Here is a 26,270-nt window from a genome sequence, read left to right on the forward strand (position 1 = left end):
CCCTCTTAGCCAAGTTTGACTTCTGACACCATCAGAAATGGGACTGACTGGGCTGATGTTCTTTCCTTGCTCACATTGTGAACATGCACTATGCAAACCATTATTTTTATATTAAAATCCTTAGATGCATGGTGCAAACCTGTAATTTTAGAGCATTTAAAATGGACTCACAGAACTTTGAAAGGCTCCTAGAGATCTTGTAGTTCAGGAGCGTTTTACCTGTAAGATGGGATGCCTGCCTGGGCTCTGATTCTACTCCACCACTTCCTACAGTTAGAGTGGTTCTCTATTTGTTTTACACTTGGGGCTATAAATAATATTTCATTTGAACAAAGGATTCCAGGGCTACAAAAAGAAGTTTGAAAATTCTTTGGCCAGCCCTCGTTCCTGATCATACAGCAGAGCTTTGTCCCCCAGATCTTCTGACTGTCCACGTCACATATCAGTCTTTCCATTTCCCTGTGCAATTGTTTTAAAGATACTGACATGTATTATGTTCATTGCTGCACCTTTGGAGTGCTTGCAGTCAGAAGCTTAGTAAATTAGTAAGAATTAGCACTTAAAAAAGTGAACAATATACTTAAGATTTCTTCCCTTTGAGTTGAACTCTTTTTTTTTCCCTTTTCTGATTCTCATTTTAATTAATTAAGTGATAAGCCATCATTGAGCACCAGATTTATGCCCAGTCCAGTGGTAGATGCTATGATAATGATAATGTATAGAGTATATATGTATTATAATGGTAATAAGTATAGTTTATTGAGCACTTACTATGTACCAGATATTGTTTGGGGTACTCTATACACTTTATCATATTTAAACTTTACAACAACAGCTCTGCAAGACAGACAACATTCCCCATTTTACAGGTAAAGAAGCAAACTCCTCAGAGAAGCAAAAGGACTTATCCAAAGTCAAACAACTAGTAAGTGACAGCACTGTTATTCACATCCAGATCTTCTCCATCAAAGCTCATAGCAGTGTGTCATGATGCTTCTTATTCTCTCCCATACAGCATTGATTTAGCTTATTAATTAACAAATATTTATCAAGTACCTACTGAATTAGTTAAGGCTTTCCAAAGACAGTACATACAAACATGGTGTAGGAAGGGATTTGGGGAGAGAGGTAAAATACTCCCTTATCTTGGAGTAGTCAGAGAGAGCTAATGGAACTTGTGATGGTCTCTTTGAGAATGGATAGAATATGGCCAGATGGACAATGCCTAGAGAGAGACTTATAGACAGAAAATAGAGCTCTATTGAGTACTCTGTAAAAGGTATAAGGAAGGTTGTTAGCCACTATTGAAACGCTGTAATGTATATAGGGGACTGCGTGATAAACAAATATACTCCTTTATGTCAGCTCCCTAATGAAATGATACTAATAAAGATAAAACAATTTAAACTTGCAAACTCATGAGGATGAAAGAACAGAAGAGACAAGAGTGAGTGATAGTCAACAAAATTTTAGAAGAATGCAAACAAATAAATGAGTGATAAACTGAGTTGACAGAATGGAGAAAAACAAAACCTAAAGCCTTCAAGTAGCAATGCAATTCAAGCCATAGGACTCCAGAAGGATTTAGGATTTGGAGGTATCAAGTATCTCATAGAGTGTAGGGTAAGGAATAGGTCAAAAAACCAGGAGGATTGGTTGAAAGTCTAGAGAAAGAGAAGATTCTCAGTTCACTTCACCCACCCTGCATATAGTCAAGCAATTATCCTTGCACACACCCTACTGGGGGAATGGAGGTTTACTTTCTGAAAAAATTGAACAGAAGAACCTCTGAACTCTGAACTGCCTTGTATATTGGGGTAAGAAGTAAGATACCTTACTGAAAACAAGGGGAGTCAGTGAAGTCCAACATACGAACATTGAATTCCCCCAACCACTTTTTCCTGCTTTAAGTCTCAGAGTGGTATCCAGATTATACTCCTAGAGAAAAGGTTGGGGGAATCCCTCTGGAGAAATATAGTCCCTGCAATGAAAACTGCTGGGATCTCAATGTGCCCCACAGAAGGGGCTAGGTTTCCATCCACTCAGTCTACAGTGAAACTCCCCAGTGGGCAAGCAACTGCCAGTGCATAGACTCTCTCTTCAGCTTTTTAAAGTCTCATTTGTAATGCCTCTAATGTTTCTTTAAGTCTAGAAGAGGAGGGAGAAGAACAGAAAAAGAAACCCAGAGGTAACAGGAAAGGGAGAAGGAAGAGATGACAAAACAAGGCTGCTGTTGCTAACAACAACAACAACAACAATAATAATAAATGATCAGAATTCGGGGATAAGCATTTTCATATTGAAAGGACTCACAAAGTGCCCGGCACAGTGAATGAAAAAAGACCCAAACAGAGGCTTAGCACTGTGAAATTTTAGAACACTGGGGTTTTAAAGAATAGAATCCTACAAGCTTCCAGAAAGAATCAGCTCACATACAAAACATCAGAAATTAGAATGTTATCAGGTTTCTCAGTTGCCATGTACAAAGTTAAATGACAGTGAAACAATATTTTAGAAATTCCAAAGGGGAATTATTTTAGCCTTGAATTCTTTACCCAGGCAAACTGTCATTCAAGTCTGAGAACAGAATAAAGCTATATTTAAATATTCAAGGTGTCAAAAAAGATACCTCCCATGCTCTCCTTTCCCAGAAAGCTATTATAGGATATGTGCCACCAAGGTGAGGCATTAAATCCAGAAAGTCATGAGATCTGAGAAACAACAGCTTTGATACAGAAGAGAAGTAAGTGATTTCCAGGGTGACAGAGAAGGAAAGTTCTGAGAATGGAACAGAGAGGGGTGCTTCCAAGGGGGAAGTGGATGTTGTAGGTTATATGGTGTATTTAATCAGAATAAGAAGGATTTTAAGGTTTTGTTCTAGTTTGGGAAGGATCTGGTGAGAGGTACCTAAGTACACAAGTAATACTCTCATCAAGATAGGTACTAAACGCATAGAAAAAATGACAATTATCACTTCAGGAGAAACAAACAAAAAAGTATAGGGGTGGCTGGGTGGCACAGTCAGTTGAGCCTCCAACTCTTGGTTTCAACTCAGTTGGTGATCTCAGGGTGGTGAGATCGAGCCCCAAGTTGGGCTCTGCACTGAGCATGGAGCCCGCTTAAGATTCTGTCTCTCCCTCTGCCCCTCCTCTCCCCAGCCCCCGCTGTCTCTCTCTCAAATAAATAAACCTAAAAAAAAAAAGTTCAGAAAAGGAATAGTATATTACATGGCTTGGCAGTGCACAGTATTTCTGCTGGTGTAATAAGGTGAGCGCTAAATACTGATCTAACAAAAATGTGATATTGAATATCTTGAGGATAAAGAGAAGTTTATCTAGGAGGGTAGTTAAATCCTCATATTCTTTAACAAAAAGTCAGTAGATGATGTATGAGTGAGGGGATAAAATGTGTAAGAGAAGAGTAATATAAAAGCTGAATTTTCATTTTTTGTAATAGGAATGCAATAGATATCTAAAACTGGGAAGAATAGGAAAGAATAGGAAAATGAATACAAGCATATTACTTAGAAATATGAAGGTAAAGAAGAAACAGCTAAAAGTAGTTGCTACTGAAGAGCAAAGAATTTGTTTTTTCATTATAAGCCTATAGCAATTTAGGCTTATTAAATAGTACATGTACTTTATATATGTATTATGTGTGAATTTTTTTGGTTTTATATGTTAAAAATCAAAAGGGTGACATGGTAGAAAAAATTTGGAGTTGTTTTTAAGAAATTCTAAAAAATTCTGAGATCAAGCCCTGCATTGGGCTCCTGCTCAGTGGGAAGCCTGCTTCTCTCTCTGCCCCTCCCCCTGCTTGCATTCCCTCTCTCACTATCTCTCTCTGTGTCAAATAAATAAATAAAATCTTAAAAAAAGAAATTCTAAAAAATTCAAAAAATTTCGAAAATTCAAAATTTAAAAATTAAAAAAAAAAGAAAGAAAAGAAATTCTAGCCTTATAAATTCAAAAACACTAGAAACAACCGGTGTTGGTGAGGATGTGGAGAAAAAAGACCCTTATGCACTGTTGGTGAGAATGTAAACTGGTGCAACCACTATGGAAAACAGTATGGAGTTTCCTCAAAAAATTAAAAATAGAAATACCATATTATCCAGTAATTCCATTCCTGGGTATTTATTCCAAAGAAAACAAAAATAGTAACTTGAAAGGATATATGCACCCCATGTTTATTTGTTTATTGAAACATTATTTACAATAGCCTTACAATAGCCAAGATATGAAAGCAGCTCAAGTGTCCATCCATAGACGAATGGATAAAGAAGATGTGATATATATAAATATTGCATGTATATATACATGCAGTGGAATATAAGATGTGATACACACACACACACACACACACACACACACAATGGGATATTACCCAGCCATAAAAAGGAATGATATCTTGTCATTTGCAACAACATGCATAGACCTAGAGGATATAATGCTAAGTGAAATAAGTCAGTAAGAGAAAGATACCATATGACTTCCCTCATATGTGGAATTTAAGAAACAAAACAAAGAAAAAAAGAGACCAAAACCAGACTCTGAGATACAGAGAACAAACCGATGGTTCCCAGAGGGGAGGTGGGAGGGGAAATGGGTAAAACAGGCGATGGGGACTAAGAGTACACTTATTGTGATGAGCACTGAGTGATGTGCAGAATTGTTGAATCATTATACATGATGAATGTTGAATCTATGTTAATTATACTTGGATTTAAAAAATAAATAAAAATTTAAAAATATTCCAGCCTTGGCTTTGTCCCTTGTCAGTTCTGTGACATTGGGCAGGACACTTGCCTTACTGAGCCTTTGTTTCTTCATTTATGAAAGGAAGGAGGTTGGAAAAATGATCTCCAGGATCTCTTTAAGCTATAATATCATATGATTCTATGATAAAAATGATAATGCTATATAGCAAATGAAGAGTTAAGACCTGGGTAGAGGCTTGAAATTCCCATATTTTCCTTTTTTGGTTGAAATCAGACTTGAAGAAAATTTTTCATTGTGGTCTCTGAAAAGAATTCAACACCTACCTTCCATTGTGGAGCCTGGGGCAGGCAATTGACTATGTACTGGCTCAGGGACACATAGCTTAGTGTTATTTCAGTATGGGTTAGGGTTTTTTTTTTATATATATTTAATATTTTTCAGTATGAATCACAGGTGAAATTTCCATGCCATGTGTAAACAATTTCACTTTTTTATTGAAACAATGAATTCAGGAATGTCATATTGGGATATCAGCCATTTTACTTTTATCAATGTATGGAAAAAATGCTTTTATAGTAATATAAGAAATGATGTCATTTAATATGGAGTAGATCTTATAATTCAAGGTCAGCAAATCTCAGGAGGTGATTTAGGTCACCAAGCTAGCTTTGGAAAGGGAAAAGAATATTTTCCCTTTGTCTTCTCAAGTATTTCAACCAGTTTTCCTCTCAGACTTTGGGGTAGATGGTGGAATAGCATGGTTGTGAGAATGAGGCTCTAGCTAATAATATCTTTGTTATTGAAACATGCGGCCCTGGAGAATTTATTTCCTCTTTCTGGGCTTCAGTTTCCCCACCTGCAAAAGGAAAGAATTACCTTAAATAATATTCAAAATACATTTTAGCTTTAACATTCTGTGTTTCCTACTTCTTACTTTATGTGTGTATTCAGACCATTTGAGAGATCTGATTAGGCTTGGGGGTTTTCCTTTAAAAGTTCAGGGTAGTAAGAGTAAACTCTTTCGACTCTTAACCTCAGGAAACAAACTGAGGGTTGCTGGAGTGGAGGGGGGTGGGAGGGATGGGGAGGCTGGGTGATGGACACTGGGGAGGGTATGTGCTATGGTGAGCGCTGTGAAGTGTGTAAGACTGATGAATCTCAGACCTGTACCCCTGAAACAAATAATACATTATATGTTAATTAAAAAAAAAGAATAAACTCTTTCTCTGTTAAGTGTCACTCACACTTAAGTAAAAAAAAATCAGTTGAGTACTAGATACAAACAAAAGAAAACTTTGATATTTTTTGTTCATAGTGGTTTTATTTTTTAAGAGAGGAAAATATTTAGAAGTTTGACTTCGTCAAACTTTAAATTTAGGTGCTGGAAAAGTAAAACTTCACGAGTGATTATCCTTCATGTTTGTACACCAGTACACAGTGTACAGAGTACTTTTTCATATATGTCATTTGAAAAATACATTTTTGCTGTACCTTTACTGTGTAGTTGATGTTCTGTGTGTAAGAGAGAGAGCATGTGTATGAATATGCACATATATTTACCTCGGATCTCTGTCATGACCAGCTAAGGAAGCAAATGGTATTCAGAGACAGAGTGCGAGAAGGCAAGAAACAGACGGATGAAAACCATTTAGTGAGTTACTCAAGGTCCATAGAAGGACCTAGGGTTAGAAAGTCAGCTCAAGCAGAAATAAGTAGAACTAAGACCAGATCCATCCACAGGTCATAGTGTTCTCATACCAGCTCTACAACTTTATGTACTGGTTCTGGACAAAAGGGAAAGTTAGGAATCCAAAAGAAAAACAGAGCACAGCGTCCTCAAAAGTGGCTTGCTGTTTGTTTGTTTAATAAGCATTAACTGAGTGCTAGCACTGTCAGACACTGTTGGAGATTAGAGATGAACACAACATGACCCTTAACCTTGGTTGTTATACAAAGGGAAAGGGTCAGTGAAAGATGGGCTGAATGTGCCCAGAGTATGTAATGCCAGCCATTCAGTATCTAAAAATACTGAGGGGCGCCTGGGTGGCTCAGTCAGTTAAGCATTTGCCTTTAGCTCAGGTTATGATCCCAGGGTCCTGGGATTGAGCCCTGCGTTAGGCTTCCTGCTTCATGGGGAGCCTGCTTCTCCCTCTCCTCCCTGCTCATGCTCTCTATCTCTGTCTCTGTCTCTCTCTCTCTCTCAAATAAGTAAACAAAATCTTTTTTAAAACATAAATAAAATAAAACAAAATATTGGTTTTACTGTATATGTCCCTGGAGTTGATGTTAGCAAACCCTACGGGGCTCTTTGAAATATGCTGATTCCATAGTTGATCATGCATTGTCTTCTCCAGCTTTAGGAGACAGGGGAGCAGGAGACAAAGAGACTACCTTTATTTTTTTTTTTAAGATTTTATTTATTTGAGAGGGAGCACCCACAAGAGCTGGCGGGGCACGGCAGGGAGAGGTTGGAGAGGAGAAGCAGGCTTCCCGCTGAGCAGGGAACCTGATGTGGGGCTTGATCCCGGGACCCTGGGATCATGACCTGAGCCAAAGGCAGATACTTAACCGACTGAGCCACCCAAGCACCCCAAGAGGCTACCTTTAAATACTATCCCAAAAGTGTGGTCAGTGATATTGGAATCATATATTTACATTTCCTCTTTTAGAGTTCAAAAGAAAGAAAAATTTAGTGAATGGACCACGTTTGAGAAACATTGCCTAGTATCTGCCAGAATTTCTTTTAATTCTATTTTTCCACCTTTGCAGCTAAGATATCAACATGGACTAGGGACTCCAGACTTGAGGCAAACCCTCCCTAACCTGAAAAACTTCATGGAACATGGACTAATGGTCAGGTGGTGAGTACTTTTATCTCTGACACCCAGAAACTGGGATGTGGATAATAATCCTGGGAAGACTTTCCTGGTTTCCAGGTTGCTCCTCACCTGCTTTCTATGTTTCCTTCTTTATTAAGATACTTGAAGAAAGGGAAAGGCAGCCATTGTACATGTGTGGGTCTAAGCCCCAGTCCTGCTAAGCAGGGTGAAGCACTCTCAGGAGGAGAGTGGGTTCGCAGGGGTATTGTTTGAACACTGGGAGGTTGGCTGGGTGAGGAATCCTTGAGTTCATTGCTGAGGCAGAGACTGGGGGACAGCCAGTGGGATTCATAAAAGGGAGACATGGAGCCACTAGGACTTCTTCAAAGAACAAGTGAAGGACATAACTACAGAAATAACATCAGGATCAGTGGCCATGAGAGTTAAGGGAAGAAAGCAGACAACAAATAGGTCAGCTTGGCAGGACCTTGTCTGAGACCAGGAGACATGTTAGAATGTTTCTTATGTTTGATGTCAGTGCCTGTTGTACCATGAGGGCAAATTGCTGCTTTAAAATGCTTTGTCAGGATAGACTGACTCTTTGAAAAAGAGAAGGAGCAAGGGAAGGTCTGTTGCAAAGTCATTCGATTGGTTCACCTGACTAAATAAGTAGAAAGCTGTTGGCTCTAGCCATTTAGGAATTCTTGAAGTTTGAATTCTTGGGTGATGGGCAGTAACTTACAAAATCATGTAAATGGAAATCAGGCCTGATGAGCTAGACAGCTGGGAGCAGCATATTTTCTTCTAAAGACCACTGGCTCCTCGTCCCACATCTTTCTCTAAGCCGCTTGGTGAGCCTAAAGTGTAACCTCTCAGAAACTGAATTTCCTCATCTATAATCCCTGCCCTGTTCATCTCACCAGTTTGTGGTGAGGATGAAATAAGAGGTTAGACAGAAAAACTATTTGTGGGGAGGAAGGTACAAGATCGGTTTCATTTTCTTCTGTGCCATAAGGATAGGCCTTGAGAATACTGAGAAAGTGACATCTTTGACCTTTACTTTGACATTTTTTATTTTTGTCCTATGTGATCCTCAAAATGCAAGTTCTGGTTGTCTGATTTTAGATAGGACTCCTGTTAAGTGAATGCACAATTGTTTCAAGAATTCTACTCAGAATATCAAAATAACTACAAAAGCTTATTACTGATATGGACCTGTATGCCTTGAGGCATGAGGGATAGGAATTGAGTTTTAATGTAAAATAATAATGAGCTAGCAGACATTTACTTAGCGTTGTCTCTGTGTAAAGTTCTGTGATAGGCACTCTGGAGAGTTAACAAGAAGTATAAGTTTCTAGCCCTAGCCTCAAAGGATTGTGATCTAGTTGGAAATAAGACATATAATTCATGAAAGGCTTTATAATGCAAATGATAAATAACCTAAAATATTTTTTTAAAAGAGGCAACCCATAATACCACCTGATTAATCACTAAATGAATCTTGCTCAGTACAGACAGCAAATGGTCCCAGTATTATTTATTGAAGAGTCTGTCTTTTGTCCACTATTTGGTAATGCCTCTCTTTCACGTACCAAGTTTACTTATATACATGAATCTGTTTCCAGGCTCCCAGTTCTCCTTTGATTTGTCTATCTATGGGCTAATACCACATTTTTAAACTATTATAAGTTGTAATTTCTGTAAGTCATGTTGAGGTTTGAGGATGCCCAATAAATAGCATCCCTTCTCCCCCTAAATTTGGAACCATTGGAGAGAGGAGATACAAGAGACAGACTAATAGAAGTCAAAATGTCAGTTTCATTACTGATAAAGCCTCTTGGAAAATGTGGCTTAAGATCTGTAATAAAAAGGGCTTGCAAAAATGTCACTCAAAATAAAACTTCCCTTCATGGTTGCATTGTGAACTCGAGAATCTCAGGCTTTTCCACAGAGGCAGACCCTTGACTACACTTGTGGCGAGCAGTCAGAGACTCCTGTAGGAAACCAGATGGGGCTAAGCCAAGAATACCCAGGTTTTATTTTTACCCCTAAATTCACCCATCAGAAAAGTCCCTCCTCACAGAGAGAGGGAGAGGATGGAGAAAAGCCAGGAGTGCTACTCCTAAATCCTGTTCCTTCACAGCAAGGGAAAAAGAAGATACCCCCAATTTTCTTGGTATCTGATAGGGTGAGGCTCCTACTTACAGTTCTTCAAAACTCTTTTGGCTTTCCTTGACTTACGAATTGTATTTGTATGATTTGACAGTTTTATAATATCAAGTCTTCCTTACTAGGAACTTGGTATCTTTTTTTAAAGATTGATTTTATTTATTTATTTATTTATTTATTTATTTATTTATTTATTTATTTGAGAGAGGAAAGAGAGAGAGAGAAAGAATGAGCCAGGGGAGGAGCAGAGGGAGAGGGAGAAGTAGACTCCCTGCTGAGCAAGGAGCCCGATGTGGAGCTCGATTCCAGGACCCTGGGATTATGACCCGAGCCGAAGGCAGACACTTAACTGACTGAGCCACCCAGGCGCCCCCTTGGTATCTCTTTATATGTTTTCTTTCTGTTTTTTAAACATGAAGTTTTAAGATTTTCTTCATAAAGGGTCTTACACATCTTTTATTAGTTAGTTCCAGGTAGCTTGCCATTTTGGTGGCTGTTACAAATTTTTTATTATAGCATCCAACTTTTTTGTGGCTAGTATACAGGAGTACCACTGATTTTTGTATTTTGAGAGTATATATAGCAGCCTTGCTAATGTTACTTACAGTAGTTTGTTTTAGAGTCTCTTAGATTTTCTTTGTATACAATCATACTATTTTAGTGAATGATGGCATTTTTTTCTTCCTTTCTGTTTTTACTTTTATTACTTTTTCTTCTCATATTTTATTATGGAAGAGGAGCAGCAATAGTGAATAGCTTTGTCTTATTCCTGACTTTAAAGAGAATGTTTCTAGGGATGCTAGGGTGGCTCAGTTGGTTAAGCATCTGCCTTCAGCTCGGGTATGATCCCAGGGTCCTGGGATCTAGCCCCGTGTCATGCTCCCTGCCACTGCTCAGCCTGCTTCTCCATCTCCACCCTGCCCATGCTCTCTCTTGCCATCTCTGTCTCTCAAATAAATAGATAAAATCTTGAAAAAAAAAGAGAGAATGCTTCTAACTTTTCACCATTAAATATTATATTTATTGCAGGTTTGGATAGATATCCTTTATTAGCAAAAGGAAATTTCTATTCCCAGCTCACTGTTTTTTAATCATGAATGTGTGTATTTGGGGTTTTTTTCCATATTTTAAATTAAGTTTTTAATTTTAATTCCAGTATAGTTAATATGCAGTGTTATATTAGTTTCAGGTATATAATATAGTGACAACAATTCTGTACATTACTCAGTGCTCATCAGGATAAGTGTACTCTTTTTTTTTTTTGTAGGATAAGTGTACTCTTAATACCAATCACCTGTTTCACCCATCCCCTGACCCACCTCCCCTCTGGTAACCATCTGTTTGTACTCTATAGTTAAGAGTTTGTTTCTTGGTTTCTCTCTCTCTCTTTTTCCTTTGTTCATTTGTTTTGTTTCTTTAATTCCACATACGAGTGAGATCATATGATATTTGCCTTTCTCTGACTTATTTCACTGACGATTATACTCTCTAGCTCTATCCACATCATTGCAAATGGCAAGCTTTCATTCTTTTTTATGACTGAATAATATTCCTCTGTGTGTGCGTGTATCTGTGTATGTGTACACACATACACTGAGTGTATATTTTGAATTTTATCAGATGCTTATTCTGAATCTATTGAGATAACACTATATTTGTTCTCCCTTACTATATTAATATGTTAATAAGTATTAATACATTTTTGGATGTTAAATCATCTTTGCCTCCTGGCATGTGCTCTACTTGGTCATGATGTGTAATTATTTTTTCTTATATTATTAGATTCAATTTGCTAATTTTTAGAAGATCTACCTCTGTGAACTGAGATGAGGCTAGCCTTGTATTTTTCTTTCTCATATAATAATCCTTGTCTGATTTTGGTAACAAGGTTTTAATAGCCTTATAAGATAAATGGAGATCTTTCCCTTCTTTTGTATTCTCTGGAACAGTTTATAGTTTGTGTAAGGTAAAAATTATATAGTGAAGGTCTGATAAAACTTAGCAAAAACCAAAAAAAAAAAGAACTTAGAAAAAACCTAGTGTTTTTTATTTGTTGAGGGAAGAAGTGCAGATTTTTAACTTCTGATTTAATTATTACAGGTCTATTTATGTTCTCTTTTTCCAGTTCCTCATTAACTCACTTCAGCATGATTTCCAGTTCTGTCAGTAGACTGAAATTCCTTTTATCTAAGCGGATGCCTATGGAACTCTGTGTTACAAAACCTAAAGGTCACTTTTCTGTCCTTACCCTATCCTGTTCCACAGCTGGTGTTTGGCCTTCCTTGAAGCATCTCCTCTCTTGGCTTCCTTAACACCACCCTCCCCTGGTTTTCTACCCTTCAGCTGTTCTTTCTGTTTTTCATGTTCCTCCCCCTTTATTTAATCATTAAATACGGAGTTCACCATGGCCCCATCTTAGGTCCTCCTCTCTCTTCTCATGTGATCTCATCCATTCCCTCAGCTTTGAAAACCATTTCTATGCTGATGACCCCCAAAGTTACACTTTCAGTGTAGATCTCTCCTACCCACTCTCCAGGTCTGAGATCTACTTGATGCCTCCCAGTGGAGTAGCACAGGCCCCTCAGCCTGAACACATCTGGAACTGTCATTCTACTCTCTTCTTCCTGTCAGCAAACGCTCACACCGGGGCATGATCCTTGATTCCCTTCCCTTCTCCCCTCCCACCAGATCCAGCCTGATTCATCAGCAAACCCTGTCATCTCTCCCTGCAAAGTGTATATATCGAATCCAGCCACTGCCCTCCATGTCCACTGTGACCACTCCAGTCCAGGGCACCACCTTCTCTTGCCCCACACGGCGCTGGTCTGGTTTGTCTCCCTAATTTCACTCTTGTCCCGCCTCTCTTCATTCCCCACAGTAGCCAGAGGGGTCTTTTTTAAATTTTAGCTATAATCTTAATCGCTTACTGGTTTCAGTGGCCAGATTAAAATTCACGCTCTTTGGCATGGTCCATCTGCCACCATTCTCCTGTCCTCTCATGGATGGTCTCTGTCCTGGCCTCCTCTTAGTTACAGGAACAAGTTCTCTCCTGACTCGCTGCTCCTTTGTCTAGGGTGTGTTCTTCTTCTTTCTCTCCTACCACCATCCTCACCTATCCCCTCATATGGAGGGAACGGTTTTAGAAAAGGCCCGGTAGCTTTATTGGCAAAGGACAGACCATGTTGGCTAGAGTGCACGTTCACATTTGGAGCAGAGAGAATCTGGGTTTTATGGTACTTAGAGCTTATACAATTTGGGACCCCTTTTCAAGAAAAAGAATACAAGACTACAAAGACAAAATTAGAAAAATCTAAATACTTAAAATTAAAAAAACAAAGTTGCAATAAATGTCTGGAACTTTTAGAGATTCAGTTCCTTTCTTCTGAGATCTCTTTAGACAGTTTACCCAAAATGCTTACATAGAAATGCTTCCACATTGCAGCCTGCCCACCCTTCCTCTCCTAAAACACTGCAGTTTCCAGCAATTCTCCCTTTTAAGGTACAGAGAAAATAAATGACTTTCCAAGCATGGTTGACCCATGAACCTGTAGCAATAAAACTAGAATCTAGGTCTCCTGGCACTGATGTAGTAAAACCATTAAGCCCGAAGCGCACACATTTATGTAATGCCCCTCTGTGCCAACTGTGCCAAGCGCATTAGCACTGAGTGAGTAGCAGGTACCACTTTATGGTACTCTAGTGAAAAATGGGCTACAGGTAGAGGCGAAGCACCACAAAATGAGTGCCACATGATGAGCCCAAGTAAAAACCACTGCGGGAAGCCAGGCTGGAAGTTACAAATGTAAACAAAGCTGGAACAAGCACTTTTAGCCTCCGAGGAAATCTGAGAATTTCCGAGAGCAACCATGGACTGAGGAGTTACCTCCCAAGCCTGTGCTCCTTAGGGCAGAGGGTAAAAAAACTCACACTCCTGAGGGAGCCTCTTACATCTTTTGTAAAAGAAAACACTTCCATGTTCTGTGTGGTTGTTACCATTCACAGACTGATCCCAGTGGAAGCAGATTTGCTCTATGTTCTTTTGGTGTCAAGGATTTCAAACTGGCTGAGGATCAGTGCAGTCACTGAATTCCTCCTTATGGTAAGCTTCAAAGTTATGTGACAGCTTGTTTGTTTTGTTTTGTTTTTTAAAGAACAGACAGTGTGATGAAAATTTCTTTAAGGACGTGATTTTTTTTTTCTTTCCCATTACAGAATTCTGATCTAATATCGAAAGCATCTATCTGATTAATCCCAAAACTAACCCCTTTTCCTCTTGAACACAGTTACATGGGGCACAGTCCTCAGTGCTTTAGCTCTTTCCAAAAGAAGTCCCCATTTTCTCATCCTAGGATCACTTAACCCCAGTGTAACTGCCAAGCAACACAATTTTGAAAAGCAGAATTTCAAGTCAGAGGTTGTACTCTTGAGTCATTTGGTTAAAAGCCACCAGCATGCCATTTAAACATCCCATTTTTCTTTTACTACTAACTACAAAGTCCCATGATTGAAGCTGACAAGCACATGCACAGCTGATGCTAATGCTAAATTTACAGTCAGGGAAAAATGTACACGCAAAGCTGCTGTTTGATGCCTGCCGGTAAGGCAGTAAGTTTAAAACTGAGTCGCTTTGGTGGGCGTGAACGGACCGTGTGATGGGGCCCCAGCATTCAGGTCCTGGGACAGTGCCTTGACTGTGTCTCTCCTCTGCTCTCTCACCCGCTCTCCGCCAAGCCCCAGACAGACCGCGCTCGTTTCTGATTTCAGTTCTTTACTCAGACTTTACTCAGAACTAAAGTTCCCACTACCCAGAATAGCCTCCCCTTGCCTCTGCCCTATCCGAATGTTGCTTTCTCACTTTTAAGACACATCCTACTTCATTCATTCACTCAACAGGCAGAGTGGCAGATGCCGAGATGAATATGTAGTCCCTCCGTAGCATAGGTTCATTTCTTCCACCAAAATCTTAACCGCTAGGCTCTTGAGCAGCTGAGGACTGTATCTTACTCATCCTGTGGTCCTAGCCTGGCACCAGGGAAGCCTGGAATTATGTGAGTGGATAAATTAGCCATCCATCTTGTTCTGTTCATGGAATATACTCCTTGAACTTACATTCAAGGGGGGTATAGTCTAATTGAGGCAACGAAATAGGAACAAGCAATATATAATAGAAAGCATGAAGTATTCTAGGTAGATAAGTTCTTTGGAACAGTCAGAGGAAGTCATTGACTTCCTGGTGTGGGGGCTGTGGGTGAGAGCTGGGACAAGGTCTCTAAAACTTCAAACAAGTTGAAACTGTCAGCTTAAATTTATCTGCAAATGGAGTCAGTAATGCCTACCTGGTAGATTGCTATGAGGGTTAAATAGATAGACGTCTAGCATACTGCTGGGCACACAGCAGCAGTTACTGATAGCTCTCATACACATGTAATGGATAAGTGAATCTCTGTTTTCAAGTAGTAATCCATTCTTTGTTAAAGGTATTTTGTTTTTCCTTTAATATCTACAAATAGGTATAAAATATGGTTCTTGGTCACATTTTTTAATAGTGGCTCTTGTATGTTAATGATACAAAATAGTCATCTTCTCCCTCTTGCTTTCCCCAAGTCCTTTATAAAACCCTTTGAGAGCCATAGAGATTGGTATCCTATAAATCTGTTTGCTTACCTACTTCTTTTGATACCTCTCTTCTTAGGTACCTCTCACATGGAATTAGAAGTTATAAATAATAAGTCTCTTACTTGCAAAATGTTCCATGTTTTTATTTAAGTTTGCAATAACCCTGTGAGGACAAGGCCGATAATCACCATTTCACAGACCAGAGAGCCAAGACTTAGAAGTGTGGAGTGAGGGGCACCTGGGTGGCTCAGTCAGTTAAGTGGCCGACACTTGATTTTGGCTCGGGTCATGATCAGGTCATGATCTCACGGTTGTGAGATGGAGCCCAGCAACGGTGGGCTCCATAAGGGCTCTGCGGGAGCAGGGTGGCAGGGGGGTCTGCTTGAGGATTCTCTCCTCCTCTCCTTCTGTCTCTCCCCCTGCTCTCTCTCTCTCAAATAGATAAATCTTAAAAAGAAAAATGCAAAGTGATTTGCCAAGGTCACATGCTCCTACGTGATACGGCTAGGGCCAGAAACCCAGATATCTGGCTCTTATCTTTTTATCACACGGTGCTGCCCCTTCTTAGTCAGTGGTCATCTTTCTCCTTCTCTGCCCTGCCAGCTCTCCTGTCTCTGTGCCAACTACCACCTAACACCTATTACCTTCCACAGGGAAATGCACCAGAGTCAAGTCCAGAGTACTAGAAAAATACACTGCTACAATATCAGGGCTGCAGTTCTGGTAAAAACAATCTTTGAAACTTATCTTACCCCATATACTCAGAGAGGTAGAAACTCAGAATCTTAAAACTTTGTGAAGAATTTGGGAACTTTAAGAACAAAAAGAAACAAAAATGATTATGTTTCAACTCCATTCCCTGAAGAAACAAGAAAACTGAAGGAAGGACATGGGTTGGCCTAAAACATATGCTTGCCTCCAGTGTTTGCTGTCCTCCAATTTCATGTTGTTATTTTCAGAATAAGACATGATAAAAGTGGGATTTCAAAACCATCTGTCCTGCTTTATACATGGAATTTTTTATTCTGCTTAATTTTTCTCGACTATAGAGCTTAAACCAGCAGCTTTGTGCAAGGCAGTGTGATATAGCAGAAGGAGCACTAGATTTGGGAATCAAAAAATGTAGGCTCCAACTTCAGCTCTGTCACTTAATTTTCATAAATTGTTTTTGAGTATTACTTCTTTAGATGGAGTTAATAGCACCAGCCTTATTTCCCAAGCATAGTTGTATGGAGCAAATAAGATCATGTCTAAGCGATTTATAAACTAAAAAGGACTGTGCAAAATACTATTAAGTAGGATTTATGCTTTTAACAATTCATTAACTGTCTCCTCTGCATAGAGCACTATTTAAGAGACGAAAAAGATTCAAAAGTGTAAGATAATTCCTGCTTTGTTTAGATGACAGTTGTTTAGTTTAGAATCTAAATGAATAGATAAAACAAATTAATATTTTGAAGGACGTGACTTGCAAAAATTTTCCTGTGCATTGTGCATTCTTGCTGTCATGTGGGGCCTGGAGCCTGAGACCCAGCTTCAGTGGACAGTCTGTTAACCGATGGAGGTCAACCTTGGTCTGAGTTGTTTGACGTTTTAGGACCAGGTGTGCCTTTTTTATAGAGACCACGTCAATTTCAGTGACCTTATTGAAGATGGGACACTAAAGAGAAGCATCATTGACTATTCCGCAGCTTGCTGGGATATTTCTTCAGATTCCTTCTAGTACTTAATGATGTGACTTAGGAAGGAACGACTAGTGGCTTTATGTATGGTCATCTCACTTAAGTGGTATAAATCTCTAGATAGTGTTTCTGCTGAACTACTTTTTATCTAGTCTTCCATTCCTTTTCATAAATAGAGAGGACCAAGTTGAACAGCTAAAGGAAGGAAGGAAGGAAAGAACGAACTTTGGCACATTTTAAGAAAGTCTTTTTTTTTTTTTTTCCTTAAGTAAACTGAGGATAATGAAAATCAAGAGCAAGTGAGCCAGTCTACCTTCTTTAAAAAGCTGAGGGTAACAATATAATAGTTTGGCTCTCAAGCCAAACTATTCACCTTTGGAAATGAGGCAGTATCCAGCATTAGCAACTTTTTAAATCCTCTTTAAAAGCAAATGTGTCCTCTTTCCTTCCCTCCATCATGCTTATGCTAACTAGTGTTTCTGGCAGGAGACCCTGAGGGACTTAAAAAACATGCTGTCTAACTGATGTTAGTTTTAAATTTAGATCAAATGACATTGTCTTTGAAGTCTCAAGTGTACCACTTAAGGTAGCGGCATCAGATGGTCTTGCCTTTCAAGTACTTCTTGCAGGCTGGCATCCTTAATATGAAAACTGAAGCCTGGTCAAAAATAAATGAAAACGAAAGTTTTATTGGAGTTATTTACTCTAAGATCGCTATTTTAGAAGGAACCTTACAAGGCATCTCGTTGCCTCTAGACAGGAACACACAAGGCATGTGGGTATCTGTAGTATTTTAAAAGACCTTGGGGGACCAGGCTTCTTCCATAACTCATTCCAGAGTTTAAACACCCTCGCTTCAGGAAATTCTTCCCTATATTTAACTTACAGGCCCCCTCCTGCGGTTAACACCCATTTCCGCTTTTTTCTGTCTCCAGTCAGGATGGAGAACAGCTGTGGCCAACATCCTTTGTGTGCTAACCACTCCATCAGTGACAGAAGGTCATTTGGGTATCCCTGGGCTTCGTTTCTCAACCTCTGGCAACCAAGTCTTGAACCAACTTGGAATCTTTTTCTCTTTGTTTTTCACGTGTATCTTGTTTATTTCTATTAATTCCTTCTGGTTATAAAATAATAAGTGCTCAATGAATCAAATTTGGAAGATGTAAAAATATACAGAAGAAGGGAGAACAATAACCCCACAATCTAGGAACAAACTCCATTGTTAAGTTGATCCGTTTTCTGTGTTTCTTATATAGTTGAGATCCTGTGGTCTATACCAGCACTGTCCAATAGAAATATAGTCTGAGCCACATATGTAAATTTAAATTTTCTGGCAGCTGTATTATAAAAAGGTAAAAAGGAATAGGTAAATTAATCTTAATAATATATTCTTTAATCCCAATAAAATCCATTTATAACTTATCAACATATAATCATGATTTTTAAAATTATTCGTAAAATACTTTACATTCCTTTTTTCATACTAAGCCTTCTCAATCCAGTATATATTTTAACACAGCACATCTCAGACCCAGCTTAGCCACATTGCAGATACACTAGTGGCTACAGTGTCGGACAGCATCGCCGATACAGTTGTACATACCAGACTTTTTTGTATATCATATCTTAAGCCTCTTATAACTGCCATTTAAAACTTCTTAGCATCATTTTAATGGTTGCATAATATTCTCATTTAGATTTACTATAACTGTATCTTTAAATAGTTTTTTCATGTTATAAGTAACCGTGTAGTATTCTTCTTTTTACCTTTTTTTTTACATTAACAGAATGTTTCTCAACACATTGCCAAAAGAAAAAACCATAAATTATTCCTTTTGAGTATAACTAATTAAATCCATTTATTCATAAAACAAGTAAGTTCAGTTAATACTCACTAAATCTTTACTACATTAGATCGGAAAGTGAAGGAGTAGATTTCAAGAAATAGAAGACAAGTTCCCCCTTACAGTGTTTACAAGACTTGGCTCCATAGTTGGACTGCACACATATCCTCCTTAAACTATCCTTCCCATCATTTCTTACTCTTCCCTCTATATACACACACAGCCTGGTTAACGCCCCCTTGTCCTTCAAGATGCCAATCGAATATAGCCTCCTGTGATGAGTCCTCCAGATGAAGACCGGCTCCCTCCTCCATTACAATATACAAAGTATATATTGTACGCAAAGCCCCGTGGTGTGCTGGTTATTGGTTAACTCTCTCCATCTTCTCGACTGTAGTGGGAACTCCTTACTGATAGAAACCTTATTTTATACGTTTCGTTATTTCCAGAGCCAAGCAGATTGCTAGGCAGTGAATGTGGATGTCAGTAATGTCTACTGAAATAGGTGTTGAAACACAAGTGGTCATATTAAACATGAGTTGGATGGGATAATTACAAGTACCGTGGCTGTTCAAAGAGATTACTTTAAGTTGACATGGTTAAAGAAGGCTTAGTGAAGGAGGTCGGACTTGAATTGGGCTTTGGAAGATGGGCATATTTAAATGAATGGAGGGAAAGAATTAGCAGAAAAGCCCTTACATATCCTGCATTAAGAAGTCAGTGTTTTTTAGGAGGGACTCTTTAGCACGTGCTAAGTATCAGCAGATAAGCTGATCTAAAGCACTATATTAAGTTTCAAGAAGCCTGTAGAACTATGGTCTGTGCCCGCCAAAAGCTGACAAGGGTTTGCAGCAGTAAAAGTGACCGCTGATTACTTCAGTAAGATCTTTGAGTTTAAAATCAATTCAGATACAATTCCCTGTGTTTTAAGTTTGGAGTTTAACATTAAAGATCATTTTATATGATGCTTCCTCAACAATTCTTCTGTTAGTAAAGAGCAGTATATAGTAAGTAATGCCATTAGAGCTAATGTCAAATGGCTGCTACAGCAAACCAGGCACTCTTCCAGGGCATTTTGAATATATTAGTTAACTCATGTAATCCTCATAACAACCCTGCGAATTAGGACCCATTGTCCCGCCTCATCTTCTTGATGAGGAAACTGAGGCACAGAGAGGTTAAAATAACTTAAAGGTGACCCAGCCTTGGCTTCAGGCCGGACAGTTTTAGGCCCCCACTGGGTTACTCAGTACAGCCTCGCTTGTAACTATGTTAAGACTAAAATGTTTCATACAAGGGACTGTTTAGCACCTTGTGATTTCAGAGAAGGAATGCTATCATAACCCTCTTCTAGTTTGCTTCTTTCCTCTCTGACCGCTCCTTCTTATCTCATTTACAAGCTCCTCTTCCTCTACCTCAGCATAAAAAACAGCTCCTCAAGGTTCAGTCCTAGACCCTCTTTTTTCTCAGTTTGTTCTCCAGCCCAAGGTGATCTTACCTATCACCATCATTTTAATTATCACCCCATTGAAATGAAGCACAAGTACAAATCTTCATCCCAGGTCTCTTTTCAGATATTACGCCTCTCTTCAGACTGCCTCCTGGATGTTTTCACGGCACATTCTGTGTGCCTGTTGTTTTTTTCTTCCTGCCGTCCATCCCAACCCCCATGAGCATCGTGGGCTTCCGGTACTCTGTTTACAGCAAATGGAATCTCCACCCATTCGTTCACAGTGGCCGGAAAGCTTTCATAATCCTTGCTTCCTCACTTTCCCTCTCATCCCCACATCTAACCTTAGCAACACCCGCTGATTTCCCCTGATGGGTCTGCCTGTCTATATTGGTATATTTCCAAGCTCCCATCGTCTCTCACCTACACTGCCACACAGCCTGTGGTCCCCAGTGTCCGCTCTGGGGCCCCTCCAGTCTATTGTCCAACTTCAGCCAAAGGGCACTTTCCAAAATACAGATCAATCAATCAATTAATAGATCTCTCTTTCTACCACCTTCGCCCCTCCCCGCCCCCACACCACTAGCCTAAACATTTTAAAGGCTTAAAGAGAAAAATTATCAACATGGTCTGTGGACTTCTGCATGATCTCCATGTTTCCCTCTCCAGCTTTATCTTCTACCATGCTGCTCTCCACTTGATGACCCTTTGGGTCCTCAAATGTGTTCTCTGTCTTGACATAGGGTCTTAGCATATGCCCTTCCTTTTGCCTGGAAGATGCTCTTGCCCACCAATTTTTACCTAGTGAAAAATTCTAACCCTTCAGTTCTTGGCCTTTTCTGGGTCAGTTCTGTTACACGCTCTCTAAGCCCATGTCCTCTCCTGCACAGCATGTGTCAGAGGTTATCATTTTACATTTTTGTCATAATTTTGTGACAGGTATGTGTCCTCTCCCACTCTGGGGTAAGCGCTACAAAGCAGGAGCTGTGGCCTTATTTTCAACCATTATTGAAAATGTCTTTAGTGCATAAGAGACATTCAATATATATTTGAATTAGGGAGTAAATTCTTTGTCAATATGCATACAGTTTCATGCTGCACCTCTTCATAGTCTGGAGGACTACCAAAGATAAGGTTCCCCAGATATTACCCCTGGAGCCCCCCAGTCTGTCACTAAGTGATGATTAGATGGTGGCTAAGTGTAATTCGGGCAGTTCTTCTGAAGGCCTCCAGCGTCTCGGGAAATGGAGGCAGAGCTCTTCGTTTTTCTTTTAAAATAACAAAGCACTAAAGCCCCATGGTTCAGCTCATGTCAGAGCTTATTAGAAATGTAGTGGTAGCTCAGCTTTAGCAGTATCTTTCACAGAGTCTGTCACTGGCTTCTGGAGCCTAGAACTTCCTTTAGTTTTCTCTCTGCAAGTCTACTTTTTGAAATTCAGAAAACATTCCCTGACCAAGGTTTTAGTCTCTCTGTTGAGGTCTCCCTGGGGCTGGGCTCTGTGAGATTGCTGTTCCTCCCTGGCAAAGGTCAGGGCTATTTTGTCCTCCACTAATTCTCAGCATAAATACTTTATTACTCCCCATGTCCCAAGTATTGTCCAGGCGGGGGGCCCGGTATCATCTCTGGCATCTCTTTCTGTTTCTGCAGACCATTTTAAAATGGGTCCTCATAATGTTTGTTGCCTGACTGTGATTTTAAAACATCAGTTTGTATGATGATTTCTTACAGTGAAAGCTGATGGGTGAAGTGGTTGACTTGACTCCTCCTGAGACCCCTCTCTATCTCCCTAAGGATCTCTCTCTATTCCCTGATTCCAGGGAGCTCAGCCTTGAGACTAAGGTGAGCTGGCCTCCAGATGGGCTCCTGCCTGTGGGCACCCCCTTAGCCTCTGTCCACTGCCCTGCGCTGAGGCCTCTCTTTCCCACGCTAAGCCCTGTTGTCCGGGGCGACGGAGGCCTGATGGCCAGGCCCTCGGTCGAATCACATAGCCTGGGGAAATGGATTTCTTCGGCTTGCTTGTTTTACCCTTTGCCTATGGAACTTTCTCTTTCACAAATTCATCTTTCCATTAGTCCTTAGTTTAAATAAAATTTAAAGGCTCCCTTGTTCAGTTATACCTTTTTAAACTTTCTGTTTTTATTTAGTCAGACTTCGGCAGTAAACCTTCCAAGCTGAGCCCAGGGGAAAGGTGACCATTGGCACAGGTTTCAGCCTATGCTTTTGGCCCAAGATTGTTTCTATTTCTATTTTGTTTCTTGTTTTTGTTAACATCCAGGGCAAAGATGAAGCACTTTCGCTTATCTGGTAATGGCGAGTGGCCTTTAGATTGCTTGCCTGTGGTCAGGAGACTGCATGCTTAAAACTGTTAACCCCCAGCCACCTCCTGAGAGATAAGATCTAGCTGTAAAATTTGGCTCTCCCAAAAGGAATCTCTGTGCTTCTACTTGATATGAGAGAGAGCAAGGAGGAAGATAAATCCCAGCTTTTGCTGGATTCTGAAAAAGGATAGTAGTCTAGTTTATGGAGGTTGTTTTTTTAAAAAAACTAACTTTATGTCATAATTTCGTAGCTGCCAACAGACGTAATTCTACCTCAGCTTCGCCTTGGCAACCTGCTTTTGGCACTCTCCGTAGCCCTGGCGTTGCTCTGCATTATTTAAGCAGTAATCTTTAAGAAGGTGAGAAACTATTATTGCTTTTTTAGCACAGTTGACATGCTATTGGCGCAGAGTAGTACCTAGAGCTTCAAACATTTCTAATGGCCGTAAACCAACTTAAACACCTCCATGGAGAGACCTCACTGCCGTGAGGTCATAGCTTGCTGCAGGGGGAGAAAGAAGATCGAATGTTGTTTAAAAAAGTGGGGTTTTTTTCTTTTTAAGTATTCTTAGTCCACCGAGTTGTAGCTGTAGACTTTGGCCAGGATCCAGACAATCAAGACTTAGCATTTTGACCAGCTGTGATCTAGTAATGTTCCTCAGAGGAAACATTTTGTAGGAGGGAAAGACACATATTTGAGACTGTGAACTGTGTTCTTTCCCAGTACCTTACAGAATGAAACCTGGTTGTAGACAGATAAAACCAGCACAAGTGAATCTGAAAGAGAATAGGGAACAAAATCATTTCAAATGGCTAAAAATTCACCCTGCCTTCAAGAACTGCCTCGATGTGGTAAATCTTTACGTTTTTCCTCTATTTCCCTTTCCCCTAAGTCTCCACATTTATATCGTTTTGTGGCAAGATGTCTTCCTGTTTTCATAATTGATGCTTGGAATCCATCAGCATTCTTATAACAGAACAACAGTTCCTAGGAAGCCAAAAAAGCCACCCAAACTTAATAACAGAGGCAGGAAGAGAAAAGAAAAAAAAAGACACTAAGACACTTGGCCTAAAAATTATCCCTCTGAGCCTCACTCCTCCCTCAAACAGAAGTCTGATCAAATGTCAGTGTTCTGGTGGCAAGCCCTGGGGACTGAGAGAGAGCACGAAACTAACATTTATTTAGTCAGATTGCATTTGTTCAAGCACAGTGAGTTGTTTTGACCTCGGGCAAGTGATGTAACCTCTGAGCCTCAGTTTCTTCATCTGTAAAAGGAGGATGACGTTCGTAATACTTCATAGAGATGTGACGATGAAGCAAGACCACGTAGAAAGCTATCAACAGAATACCTACTTCATCACACTCCGTTAATGTTAGCTGCTGCTGTTCTGTCATTAATAGCAATCTATGGAGTACCTACTCATTGTGCTAAGAATTTTACTCCTACCCTAAGCATCGTTAGGTGGATCTTCACGTTTTGCAGAAGAGGAGACATTGGTTCAGAGCGGTCAGTGCTCAGTCATGTCCTGTGTCCCGTGCCCCATGCTGGCGGGGCTCCTTACCGACATCTGGAACATTATATAGGGAGACGCAGAAATGGAAACACATTTTGGACCAGTGCTTTCTTACCTTGTTTTCTCTCTCCCAATCCTTCTGTTTAAAGGAGGCTATTGCTTTAAGCAATAAAACTAGCAGAAAGAAGAGAAGAAAGAAGAAAGTGGCAGAGGCAAGATTAGTGGCAGGGGGTGGGGATGAACTGGGTTCTCCTGTCTCCCAGGTTGGCTTCATGGCAAAGTATCCGTATTACGGTCATAAAAGGCAGAGCAGGGTCCTCCATATTTAGGCTGGGACAACAGAAATTCCCCTCTTACAAAAATTCTTTCTCCCCAAAGCTAGATTCATATAGAAAAATGATACATCAGGGGTTTGGGGACAATTGGAATGTACCTCCAAGGATTCTGGGAAGTTTTTATAGTCCCTGAGCATTTGGTAGATCATGTAAATAGAGGCAGTTGAGCATAAAGCCTTCCCCGCCCCATGTCTTCAAGAAAAAAGAAAAAAAACTGGGGCGATGTTTTGCTTTTGATTTAGTTCTTTTCCTCCAGAACTCTTTTACACTTGCCTCAGTTCTTTTTCTCCTTCTTGCAGCTGGCTCCCTTCTGTGCAGAAGTGGGGCTGGAGCAGGTGGGAAGAGTTCTCTTTGTCCCTGTTCTAAACAGCATTCCGTATAGGAGCACGTGGCAGGAGGAAGGAGACCTAGATTCTGGTCTTTATTTCTGATTACCTGTGTTCTGTGGTCCCAGACATTAATGCCTTTGAGCCTCGGTTACCCCTTCTGTAACATGAGGGCAATTCTTTTGGAATCCGAAGCCCATGGAAGCTGATGACAGCAACCACAATTAACAGCTACTGCTGCCAGTAGCATATATGCCAGGCATTCTGTTAAGATTGCAAGTGTGTTATTCTCTTTAATTCTTACTGTAGTCCAGTGATCTGTTTTATGAAGGAGAAAACTGAAGCACGAAGAAGATGAGGGGCTGCCTACAGTCGTATAGTCATATAATGAGCAAGTGCAGAGTCTGACTTAAATTGTAACTCCAAATAGACAATCATCGTTGCAGAGCTTGGAGTAGAATCCAGGTTTTGAGCATCCTTTGTCATCACCAGCACTCTCTCCAGATACAGCTGAAGACATAACAAAAGGTAACTGACTACAATAAATAAGGACTCACAGAATGAGAAATAAATTAATCACCTTAATTTAGAGAGATCAGAAAAGACTTGATCAAAGAAGCCAAATTTAAACCAGACTGCCCTCCTTGATCTCTAAACTCCAAACTACTTGGCTTCTCCCTCATCAGGCTATTGTTTATGACTCTAGGGTATCCTTTTGTACTTGTAGCAAAAGGTTGATTATGAAGTAATCTAACAGTCCCGATGTGGTTCAGTTATTCAACAACCTATCCCATGGTTCCCTAAACCGTGGCCTGGTAAATTGGCAATTACAGTATCTTTGGGTGGTTGTTTTTTAATAAATTCCTTTTAATTTCAGCATTAAACCCCAGATGTCATGTTTCCAGGTTTCCAGTTTGGACCTAAGCCAAGCTGGAAAAGACATCCACTCAAGGCAAATGGCTAATGAGAATGTGTGCGGTGAACTAGGGGACTCGGTCCAGTTGCCAAACCTCAGACTTTGGGCCCCCTGATCTAGTGCTGCAGGACACTTAGGGACCCCTGGCTAGAGTGGAGGATGAAGCAAAGCTACCATGTTTCCTACAGCATCCACCCCTCCCCAAAACATCCAGGTTTACTCTGTTTGTTTCTAAGAGTAAAAATTCCCAATAAGTGACTCATCATCACAACTTAAATAATGTACTAATTTCATTTGATAAGTAAATTGTCAACAGCCTTTAAAAATTGGTCATGTAATTAGTAAGTCTATGCATTTCGACCTCTTCTTCCATTTAGATGAAATAGTCATTAAGCCAGACTGTAATCAGACAGAAAGAATCTTGAAACCTTCCAGGCATTCTTTTTTCATCTCTCATTTGCCTCTTTAATTGCTACCTTTCTGTATTTTAGGCGGTAGTAGAGGTAAAACGCCCCTCTTCTTATTTTAAGACTTTAGCTTGTACTAAAATGTGTAACA

The 26,270-nt window shown here is 39.9% G+C and overlaps 1 protein-coding gene across 4 annotated transcripts in view; it reads left to right on the top strand.

Moving 5' to 3' along the window:
- Positions 1-26,270, top strand: part of UVRAG (UV radiation resistance associated) — a 334,168-nt gene that overhangs the window by 301,925 nt on the left and 5,973 nt on the right. For 3 of the 4 annotated variants that reach the window (XM_025894184.2, XM_073879729.1, XM_025894185.2), the window contains one exon: positions 7,491-7,582. The exons of the other annotated variant lie outside the window; for it this stretch is intronic. In XM_025894184.2, coding sequence (XP_025749969.1) covers positions 7,491-7,582 — 92 coding nt within the window. The remainder of the gene's footprint in view (positions 1-7,490; positions 7,583-26,270) is intronic. 4 annotated transcript variants of the gene reach the window in all.

The sequence above is a fragment of the Callorhinus ursinus genome, unplaced genomic scaffold (genome assembly GCF_003265705.2).
Source record: "Callorhinus ursinus isolate GAN/ISIS: 27379988/994484 unplaced genomic scaffold, GSC_fseal_2.0 scaffold35, whole genome shotgun sequence".
In the NCBI taxonomy this organism is placed as follows: domain Eukaryota; kingdom Metazoa; phylum Chordata; class Mammalia; order Carnivora; family Otariidae; genus Callorhinus; species Callorhinus ursinus.